Genomic DNA, 11,368 nt, shown 5'->3' on the forward strand with positions numbered 1-11,368 from the left:
TCAATCAGATAGTTCTGTAATATAATTTTCCCAAATTTTCAGCACTTTCCTCTGATCTACTATTCTATTCCCCTGGGAGTCTTCGATGCCAATATTTTGAATCCCATGATTCTCTTTCCATCCTACGCCTTTTGTCATCATGTACATCATATCATAACGTCCTGTTCTTTGAAATTCTACAATCTCATTACATATCTTATATTAAAATAGGCGGGGGTTAAAGCGATCGAGTCGTGAAGCTGACCCCTCACCAACTAGTGCAAAGGTCATTAAAACCTCCACCGCTTCCATCTGTTTATCCCCCCAACAAAATCCGTCGTCATCCTATAGTACGCAGTTAAGCACAGGGATAACTGGCATCCGTGATGATGGTCGAAACTGGACATGATTTACAAAAAAAAAGAAGCAGATCCCCGCTTTGGCGGGAGAGCAATCATAACTCCGTGTATTCAGAGTAGAGTGTTGTGTGTGAATGGAAGTAATCCGATGGACGGCACGGAACCTTATGATAGAATAGAAGTGATCCGTGTTTAGGTTCGAAATTTCAATTATTAACTGTGAGACCCGTGGCCCGTTAGTGTGTTGATCTTTTACGATCTTTTAGAATGTCTGTGATGTTTGTGACCGTTTGTGCCTATGTGGTGGAAGAATGATTGTCTGTTTAAATGTATTTTGTCCAGTGTTCTGAATGTTCTGAAGATCAAGTTGTTTTAAGTACAACGTGTGATATAAATTGTAAGTTATGAACACATGACACAAAGGGTATTCTTTCTGAAGCGTGACAAAATTGATGTAGGTTAATATTTCAACCTTTTTGAGATAACCGGCTTTCTGCATGCAAACTGGTGATGCCATGTGACCGGCTACCTTAAGGAAAATAATTTATGGTAAAATGTACGCAGAATAGGGAAAGAGGAAAGAGGTTGCAGACGAAAGCAAATTTTATTATATTGAGGCTATTGTTTTCGAAGATTTCCCTATGCTGCATAGTGCTCCACAAATTTTTTGTCTTTGTGATGTGATGCAGTTTAGAAAAGGCTTGGGCCTAAACTAATTTCATTTCCAACCAAAAAAAGGTACGTTAAGATAACTGATTAAAACAGGAAGGACTTGAAGATACAAATGTGAGCGGTTAATTCTCTTTAAGTGCTTCGTAAAACAGAAGAATTGGATTTGAAATCATCTGCCCTTGTTATACACGGTGCCAAATCCCAGAAGACTGCTTTCTTCATAGTCAACGCCGTGAAAGCCTCAAATCTTACAACCAGTACTCAGTTCACTTTTTTAATCCAGGCAGATTGCTTATTAGTTATTAATGTTCTAAAGTTGCATGCCTGACCCAAATCTATGTTGTGTGATAACAGATTGTTTTGGGTTTAGTTTATATCAGTAGTAGTGTTCATATATGTTCGTTTCCCACAGCATTCATTTACCTTAAGCTGGAATATTAAAAATTATTTATTTTTTAACTCTCAAGGCTCTTATACTTTCTCATTAATGGACAAGTATTTCACAGTTTTTCAGAAATGTAATTGTAGTAGTTTATCAGTTACACAGTACAGAGAAGGTGTGGTGCATTTTAGTCACAGCTGTTTCACATTGACATGATGCTGACTCTTTGCAGTGTTTTTATAATCAAATAAGTCTATAACTTGAATCTTTGGAATCACATTTACATCTGCAGTAAGTAGTATTTCAGCTTGTCTGCCACAGAAGTCATAATAACTCGCTTTTTGTATTCAGTGAACTGGTTAACTTCACAGTATTATTATGGCATTCACATAGAATATTTATATTACAGTTCCACCAACAATGCAGCCACTTTATTCCTAGTATTTTCACTTTTTACAGCATGTTTTGGCCCCAGCTGCCCATCATCAGGTACTTCAATTTTGCCAAAACTCTTACCTGCATTGAATATCCGTCATACATTTCATGTGTAACTGCATTGATTTTTCTTATCTCCACAACATCCCAACCAGCTGTGGGGCCCACCCAGTGGGTATCTGGGATTCTTTCTCTAGGGTAAAGTGGTGCAGGTGTGAAGGTGAAGATACTGTGCTTTGCTTGGCTTGGTCATGTTATAAAAAAATACCTGTATAGTCACAGCATAACAAACTGGAGTCTTAATTGTGTGTTGTTTTGTGTTTTCAGAGAGGATACCCATCCCATGCACAGGATGCAAGCTGGCTATCAAGAACCAGACCTGCAGCTTAGTTGGTTAGCAGATAGTTCTAACAATGCAGGAGATGTGGGGTCAGCTGAAAATTGTTCTCTGTCATCACCAAGACAGGCCCATGATGATCAATTCAGTTCTGTGTGCCGGTCTGGTGATGCTGTTTATACATCTGTCACGTGTAATACATCTGCATCTGATAGAACTACAGGAAGCATATTTAGTGGTACAGGCAGTTCTCTCGAGCCTGGTAAAGGAGACATGAGCCGTTTGGTAGATGCTATAGCGAACTTAGATATTTGTGAAGATAAAATTGACAGTGGAAAATATGATTTGTCTGGGTCAAAAGAGGAGCATGAGCACCATGAACAGGGCTCTCCATGGCCGCATCATAATGAAGATATTAAAGCCCAGTGCAGTAGGAAGGATTTGGTGTCTAAACCCACTGACAGTGGACCAGAAGAAAAAGAGGTATACCCAGAAATGAAGCATGATAGTGCATATAGGTCACAGCTTCATACTGTGCCAGTAGGAAACAGTTCGTGCAGTCCTGATTTGCATATTTCAGTGGGTAGCAATTCTGTAATAAATTGTTCTGTTAGTCAGTCATCTTATGTACATGCAAGAGGCATTTCTGAACCAACATTATGCAAGACATGTGGCATAGATGCAGTTGGTTTATTGACATGTAATTGCGCTCGGGATGCAACAGCAGCAATTTCAGGGGGAAGCAGAAACGAAGCTGAGGCTGTGCATAGAATTGCCACAGAGGAAGGCAAAATGAATTACGTGACACTGCCTAATGAAATATTGGTGGGTGCTCTTGTCACTAAGAAGCCTGAAACAATAAAAATGGTTGTTGACTCTGGAAAGGCCAACACTGAACTTTGCAGTATTGAAAGCGTCAGTGTAACACAGACATATACGCCAGAAATCTCATTTATAAGAGAAAATGAAGTAAATGTAACCTCATCATTGGATTCATGTGTCAGCTATTCACAGACTGTGTCAAGACCTCTAAGTGATTTGAGTGAGGATGCGTCTGCAAGTGCATCAGAGCCAAACTTACCTTCACTGTCTATTGGCACCCATGCATTAGCGCCAAATGTACAAACTTTTGGGGTGCTTGAGCCTTTTCTGAATCAGAACTTGGTGCTGTCATGCCCAACAACAGGAGCTTTTAGTCACAACACGAGCACACAAAAAATCGTTCCTTCATCTTTATCTTTTCTGGCCTCAGAGCCAGCTTGGGTTCACCCACAGCTGACCTCTTCTTGCAGTAAAATTCAGAATTCTGGTGCAGTTCCCAAATATGTTACATGTTCTACAAATATGAATAACACTTTCCAAGATTTTGCTGGCAACAGAAAATACAGTTTTGGTGTTCCGCTCAGAAGCAAACAAACTGTTGCAGCTGGTATAAGCAATGTGTTTTCATGGCCTTTAGCTTCGGAATCCTCCTTTTTTCAAGACATGCCTCCAAAATGTTCTGCTTCATCTGATCCATGTATTTGGAAAAACACTAATAAATCATCTGTTACAGTGTTAGATAGTTCCTCAAGAGAATCGTCAGTTTTTACAGGTTTTAAATTTTGTACTCTGGGCTCACCAATCTCATCATCAAGTATTTCCAAACTGTCGGATGGCAGCTTTCAACATGGTAGAACCACTTCTTTTTTAGACTCTGGGGAAATCTTCAAATGTGGAGCACCTTGTACTGAATCAGTCATGGCAGCTGCAGGTACAGTGGGAAATACATATTTCAGACATGATTTTACAGCAGAAGTAAACACGTGTTCCAACACAGTAAGCACATCAGGACAGAACACAGGATGTAGCATCTCAGCAGAATCATCAGGCGTGTCTGCTTCAGCATTTGTCAGTTTTGGAAAACTGAGTCCTCCTGCCTTAACCAAAATTTCATTAAGTGTGCCTAATACATCAGCTGTTAGCGTGGGTCAGTTTGGTAAGCCGACATCATTGTCGTTAACAGGAAGTGGAACTGAATTTGAAAGATCTACCCCCTACAAATCAAAACTAGGATTTGAATCTTATTCTTGGTCTCCAAAATTTGAGCCTCTGAAAGAAACATCACTTACAAAAACTGCATTTGCTGATGTGTTCCCCGGGGACAGGACTGGTGACCTAAAGTCACCAAGAAAAGCAAGTGGCAGTTCAGCACCTACTTCTCGTAGCAGCTTGTTTCCACCTGGATCTACTGAGATGAAGCAAAGTGATGGCATGAAGGCTTTTGATTACGTTTCTAACTTCAAAAATATCCCATCTTGCTCACCAAATAATTTTAATACCAATCTAATTAGTAATGGATTCAATTTTGGAATTCCATCAGCAGCACCTTCACACAGTGCGTTGTTCAGCTTCACAGGTTCAATAGAAAAGTTAGGACGCAGCTCAGAGTTGAATCTTCAAAAAAGATCAAGACGCCCTCGGAGATTGCGTAAGTTTGTACTTTCTGTTTGCATTTAAGACTGTTTTCTGCATCCCTTGACTTGTGAGGGAAAACACCTATTCTGTTAGGTCCCTTAGAAAGAGCTAGCCTCAATCATTACACAACCACTGTCACAAAACACAAAGGTTATAAACACCTGAGAAGTCCATGAGAACTAATAAGAAAAATATGCATAACAGATTGTGCCAAACACATACAAGTGCGGAACCAGGATAGACAGAGCCATAGAAATTTATGTCAGGAAACCAAACTAATAACCAGGTCTATGACCCCACGGCATGGAATAGAAAGGAGAACTAGTACAAAAAGAATAATAGTGTCTAACTAGCGTCAACAGTGGAGTAAATCACGTCTATCTAATTTAGAACCTAATATAAATCAATAGAAACATAAATCACGTCATGCAGATCTTCTATGTGAATTGGTGACTTCATTGCTGATAATGGGGATCCAAATGGGAGAAAAGTCCAAACGGGGTTGGCTAAATGGGTTGGCCGAGCATGCCATATGGGCCGCTTCCTTGTATTTCCTATATCTGATGTGGCTTTCAATATTCAAAATCTTAGCTTCATCCCAGCCTACCCTATGTCCCTCTTTTTAGGCATGTTGAGCTAGTTTAGATTTTTCTAGAAGACCTTCTTTGAGGTTATGCCTATGTTCCCAGAGCCGCATGGCCAGAGTTCTGCCTGTTTCGCCAATGCAGCTTCTGCCACATTCACAGGAAATGCTATAGACGCACTGTGCCGTCTGTTGCAGATCTCTTTTCGGTCTGCTTTCAAGAGAGTTTCTAAGAGTGCATAGCAAGGAGAACCAATCAAACTTACTATAGGCCTCCCAGGAATACCCGCTTTGTGAATCTTGGGAAGACCATGTAGATGTGGAGGTTTGCTGTNTTTAGGCATGTTGAGCTAGTTTAGATTTTTCTAGAAGACCTTCTTTGAGGTTATGCCTATGTTCCCAGAGCCGCATGGCCAGAGTTCTGCCTGTTTCGCCAATGCAGCTTCTGCCACATTCACAGGAAATGCTATAGACGCACTGTGCCGTCTGTTGCAGATCTCTTTTCGGTCTGCTTTCAAGAGAGTTTCTAAGAGTGCATAGCAAGGAGAACCAATCAAACTTACTATAGGCCTCCCAGGAATACCCGCTTTGTGAATCTTGGGAAGACCATGTAGATGTGGAGGTTTGCTGTGTTATGGAGTAAGCTTGTGTTTAAGATCGGTCGGAAGAGTGGTTTTGTATTTAGAAAGGAGTTTCTGTACTTTCCTCTCCACCTTAGCTGTAAGGTCTTTGGGCAAGGTTTCGTAAACCCCGGATTCTAGCAACGTGTTTAACTTAACCTTGTATTCGGATTCGTCCAAAACCACTGTGCAGTTGCCTTTGTCTACTCGAAGAATCCTAATTTCCTTGTTAAGTCTCAAAGATTTCACGGCTTTCACTTCCTTCATGGTCATGTTGGGTCTGGAAGACTTACACTTCTCTAGCATGGATCTAACTTTCCACCTGAATTCCATGCCCTTAGTCTGTGGAAGCTTCGAAACAACAGATTCCAGTATTCCACAGTATTGTGGCCTCAAGTATGCCTATTGTACCAGGCCTTCATGAGAGATAAGTTGGACCATTATTGGAATGATAATTTGCAAAGGAAAATAGATGCGCTTAGGGGAAAATTCTGCTCCATTGCCACTTCATCCGCCATAATGCTACAGGGGCTATCCTGGGATAGAACTCAGCCTATGTGATGTGAAACCAACTCAATGGAACGGCCCCATTCTGTTTTCTGTCTTACCTTCTCATGTTGTGAAAATGACTATGACTGCTACTGTCCTCTCCCGTTGAAGTTTCTTAAGCTGGAATCACTGCTGCGGTTTATGTTAAAACTGAATGCTCTGTTGCCAGATTCTAAGCTTTGTGCTACAGGCTGTGGAGGCATTGACCCACTGTGATTTGAAGCACAGTTAACAGCTTGCAAAGCGATGAATATGCAACGTACATGTTTATGAAAAACTAACAGTAGCAAATTTCATTTTGTGCCTTAAAACATATTCATGATAAATATATGAGGTGCATATAAATATGGCAGTAAACAGAAATTGTGCTGAAGAATAGTGCTATTTGCTGCCTGAATTCTTTCACACAGTATATATGTCCCAAAGATTCGTCACCTCCAAAAGCCACTAAGTAGCAGATGAGCAACAACAGTAATGGTGTTTTCTGTGCTGAGATGTTATTAGCAGGGCAGTTAGTGAGAGTTGACAGTTGGAGCAAGCCGTCAGTTGGTAAGAACATGAGTATGGAAGCAGATGACGTTGGGATCTGTCACTGGACAACGACTTGTGAAGACGTAGTAGACTGAAAAGACTATGTGTGCTGTAGTTGCAGTGTTCTTTGGAATGTGTAACTCAGTCAGACTGTTGCAGTTATTTGTAGTTACGTTCTGTAAGTGTCCGATAAATCTGATTACCAATCCAAACCCCATCTATAGTCACACACATACACATGACAGTAATACATGTATACATATAGTCTTATAATGAAAATTTATGGAAATTGTATCCTTCAGTTTGTAGGTAATTTTATGGAAACTTCAGCTAGATTAACATGTGGAAGTGTTAATTTTATATTTGTGATTGATCTTTGTTTCAGAATGCAAGGACAGCAGGTCCATGAAGATTAGCAAAGTAAGTACACCGAGTGCCAAGTATCAAACCACTGTACTTTCAATACGTGTCAAGTGTGTGCTTTAATAGATGAGCCTATCTAATTGTTACAAATTACTTGCTCTAACATGCACTTTCCTTCACTGTATAGACAGTGCAAACTACGGACTGCTTACTGGAAGAGGAGAATTATTTGGCTGATATCTGGAAGATCCTTGAATGTCCAGTATGTCTAGAAATCGTCACATCACCTGTCTTGCAATGTGAAAGAGGTCATCATGTGTGTGACAACTGCTGGAAACGAGTTAGTTTATGCCCGTTGTGTAAGCAGCGTAGATCAAGAACGCGCAACTACCCGGTAGAGGCGATGGTGGAGAGAATCCCATTGCCATGTAAATATCGCGTGAATGGGTGCAGCAAGATGATGTGCCAGAGGGACAAGGCTGCACATGAGAATACATGCCGCTTTCGCACGTACATCTGTTTGGTAGACAATTGTAATGAAGCTCACACTTTGAATGGCATGCGATTTCACTTGATGGCCTCTCACAGTCATGTGATAACTGAGAATGATTCCTGCATCTGTAAGGGGTAAGTGTTACCTACTTTACTGTGACATATTGAATTTTTACAATCAAGTGGGTAAGCACTTCTGCTTTGTGTTAAAGATTTTCGATTTTTGGTGTCCCATCCAAAGTACTGACAGCCTCAAGCAATCCCTAAATGATTAAGTTATAGTTATTCATAAAATTTTATGTTGTGACTTGTAGGATATTGTGTCATTGAATGAACCTTTGATTGTAGAGAGAGCACATGAACTGAGAAATTTGAAGGAAATGAAAATGATACAGTGTGTTTATAAAAGGTGTGCCTGGTCTGGGCATATTCTAATTAATGGAACACGACAATTGTAAAAGCAAATGGTGCTTAAGTAGTTCATATAATCAATGTTGTATTTGAGGTTTCCATAGTACTGACTGTAGAGTGAATCTTCTGGGTTGTAATGCCGTTTAGTTTGGAGTGAGCCCAGAACTCCCAAGGGAGCATACTGCCTCCATCTTCAGGTTTGAAGAGCAATACCAGCAAGAAGCACAACAAAATTTGGTGGCAAGTGAAGCCCGTTTCCTGCTCTCACTGTTCCTTACTTGTCTTCTCTTTGCACTACACTACAAGGTGTTGCAACTTAGAAGACCATAATCTGTAAGATCAAGTTTTTCCACACACTGACTATGGTTATCTCCTACTGCGACCAGTAGTGAGTGTCATAGTTCTGAAAATGCTGTTACAAAGTGAAAGGTGAAGTATGTGCTGTGGTATCACAAGGTAATACCAGTGACATCTGTGTAGCAGTGGTTTCATTAGTTTTCTGGTAAAGAACTGCCATCACACTCTTGTGTGTAAGGGGAGCCCTGGGATGCCATCAGTTAACAGAGGCTCGGATGGATCCTTTTCAGCAGGCATATGTTAGAAGTCCAGAGAAGTCTACCCACTGCACTGGTTCTTGTTGATAGTAGTAATATTAGTCAGGTAGTGGAGCACTGAACACGTTCCAGCTCATTTGTTTCCATTATAGTTTGATTATATCATAACAGAAATTTGACTTTTGGGGTTACATCATTCATTTATACAGGCAAATTGCAAGGAATTAAAAAAATATTTTTACACTTAATGACATAAAAGAGTGTAAACACAGAATAAAATTGATTCACATAAAAAATGAAATTGTTTCAGGGGTTTGGATGATTCAGTTTATAGCATTCTGTCAGTGACTACTCCTGTAGAAGTTGATAAAGTTATTCCTGTGCTTAACTAACCAAGCACTATGTCATTAAGGTGTATGGGGGAGTGGATGTATGGATCCACATTTTCTTGACCTTGGCGCTAGGAGGAGGTAGGTGGTCAGCTTCACGCCCCGGCCGCTTTAACCCCGGGAAAGAGCCCCGGTACTCATGGTATAGGAGGTTGGGCGGACACCAGAGCCAGTCTGGACGACATGGAGAAGTGAAAATTCTTGACCCTACCAGGACTCAAACTCTCAGCCTCTCAGTTGTCCAGCCCATAGCCAGTTGCTATACCAACTGTGTTATACTGGCTACTTTAATTCAATAACATCATGATTAATGATTATTTTTATTTTGCAGGCAGAAATTCTCTCACACCATGAGTAAATCTTCCTTTCAGTCACTTGTCCATGCTTTTGACATTCGTGATTGGGGCCTCTTCTTCCTGTGCCATAGAACATCTGGAGAAAAGACTTGGCTCGGGATGCAGGTATATGCCACATATTCTAGCTTGATCAGTTAATTTAATGTAATGTTTTTATCCTGAGTACAGCATTCTATATTTCAGTTGTGACTGGACTTAAACTTGCCTGCTAATTACTCTCTGGCTGTACAGTCCTCTAAGAACCTTGTAGCTCTTTATGACAATGCCTGCTCTCTGTTCTCTGTTATTTGCCTTTGGCATCTTCACTTTCACCTCACATAAATCATTCTCTGTGTCTTCTAGCCATTCCTAGGGTTTTAATCAGGCCTTCCCACTTTTCTGCACCCTTCTGTCATGGTTTCAAAACTTTTCTAGCCTCATTGAACATGCAGACAACTGAGAACAAATTCAGGTACTTGAAACCCTCAGTATGACATGTCTTGAAGTCCGTCACTAGCTACATGTTGCACAGAAGATTCATCATTAATCTGTGTATATGTAGAAGGCTATAAGTAGTTTGACAAATGTATGTGGACTCTGAATAAACTAGATTTATAAAATGGCTTCTTGTTACAACAGATGGTCTCTTTGGACCCTACCAATACTGACTTCCTGTACAGCATTGAAGTGGCAAATGAAGAAAAGTTGCGCAGTGTGACCTATAAGGGCCCTGTTGTTCCGTTGCACACAGTTATCAACAGACAGCAGGAAGATTGCTTGGTACTCACCAACCAGCTGCTTGATGCTTTAAAAACGAATAATGAATTGTGTATTAAAGTGTTGATTTGGAAGGACTAATTCTGCATAGCAGAAATGTTAAACTGTACTGCCACCATGAAGCCTTAAATGTTGCCACAGAATGATATAGTATTGCCAGATAATGATACGATGGTGTTCAGAGCTCTTAAATTTAGTTCCTATGTTACTGATTTATATATCATTGAAGATGTATGAGGTTCTGGGGCCAGATTTTTGTGTGTAATGATATGTGATACATTAAAAAGGTTTATTAGTTTTGCTTGCAATATATACATACCTACAGCAATGTTCCAGTAACAGTTAATTTAAAATTACCTTCAGTTTGAACAGTCTGTAATGTTCGCCTGTGATTGAAGCAAGAAGGCAGAGACAAAGAAGTCCAGTGAGACTGGAGCCGCACATTTGTCTGAGATTTTTTGGAGTATTATTAGTCAAGATTTGTATACTTTTTGCTGCCTTGGAGTACAGCAATATGAAAGAGATTTAACTGCACCATACAAGATAAATTGAACAAACAGCAGAACAGCATTACTATGAAAATACATACAGCATATACTGAGGCCACAGAAAGCAGTCCCATGAATGGTGGGGCTGACAGTGCCTCCATGCCCATTGTTGTGTTCCCCTCTCCTCTGTGGCCTATTTCAGCAAGCCCAAAACATTGTCAGTAGTAAAGGTTACAACTGCCAGTATTCATGTGAACAGAATGCGTACATGGCTGGAGGGGAGTATAGGGAAGTTTGCTGGAGGAAGAAGTGTTAAAGAGGGATGACCTCAACATGTGACATGATCACTTTCAGGAGGAAGGAGCACAGTTGTATGAGGGTAAGCTCTTTCATCCCCCAGACTCTTTTAAGTATGTTCACAATGTTTTGCAGTCAGTGCTAGGTTTAACCACACAGACATGTGCTAATGTGACAGGTTTTTACAAAATGGAGATATCTGTGTACTGCTACCTGTATTAAATATATCACAGTATTTCTTCAGTTTAGTTAGTTATACATTATTAGACACTTTTGCCAATTATCCTTCCTCATGCTGCCAAAAATTAAGTCTGTGTGTGTGTGTGTGTGTGTTTTTTTTTTTTTTTTTTTTTTTTTT

General features: G+C 40.2%; 1 protein-coding gene across 3 annotated transcripts; it reads left to right on the top strand.

The window, feature by feature from the left end:
* Positions 1 to 567: 567 nt before the first annotated feature.
* Positions 568 to 11,258, top strand: LOC111875262. 3 transcript variants are annotated; one of them, XM_023871347.2, is made up of 6 exons: positions 568 to 735; positions 2,155 to 4,634; positions 7,290 to 7,324; positions 7,455 to 7,894; positions 9,445 to 9,574; positions 10,088 to 11,258. In XM_023871347.2, the coding sequence occupies exons 2-6, from the start codon at positions 2,171 to 2,173 to the stop codon at positions 10,304 to 10,306; spliced, it is 3,288 nt and encodes a 1,095-aa protein (XP_023727115.1). In that variant the 5' UTR covers positions 568 to 735; positions 2,155 to 2,170; the 3' UTR covers positions 10,307 to 11,258. The 3 variants fall into 3 exon arrangements, with proteins under 3 accessions (XP_023727115.1, XP_023727117.1, XP_023727116.1); XM_023871349.2 differs by having other exon boundaries at positions 569 to 735; positions 2,155 to 3,917; XM_023871348.2 differs by lacking the exon at positions 568 to 735 and adding an exon at positions 844 to 1,076.
* Positions 11,259 to 11,368: the final 110 nt, after the last annotated feature.

The sequence above is a fragment of the Cryptotermes secundus genome, unplaced genomic scaffold (assembly GCF_002891405.2).
Source record: "Cryptotermes secundus unplaced genomic scaffold, Csec_1.0 scaffold526, whole genome shotgun sequence".
Lineage (NCBI taxonomy): Eukaryota > Metazoa > Arthropoda > Insecta > Blattodea > Kalotermitidae > Cryptotermes > Cryptotermes secundus.

What these genes read in the sequence shown, in the direction of transcription:
- LOC111875262 (XM_023871347.2), top strand. Translation starts at nt 2,171, where the DNA reads ATGCACAGGATGCAAGCTGGCTATCAAGAACCAGACCTGCAGCTTAGT. An exon ending in GGTCCATGAAGATTAGCAAA is followed by an intron (nt 7,325 to 7,454) that starts GTAAGTACACCG and finishes TTCACTGTATAG; the next exon opens with ACAGTGCAAACTACGGACTG. An exon ending in AGACTTGGCTCGGGATGCAG is followed by an intron (nt 9,575 to 10,087) that starts GTATATGCCACA and finishes TTGTTACAACAG; the next exon opens with ATGGTCTCTTTGGACCCTAC.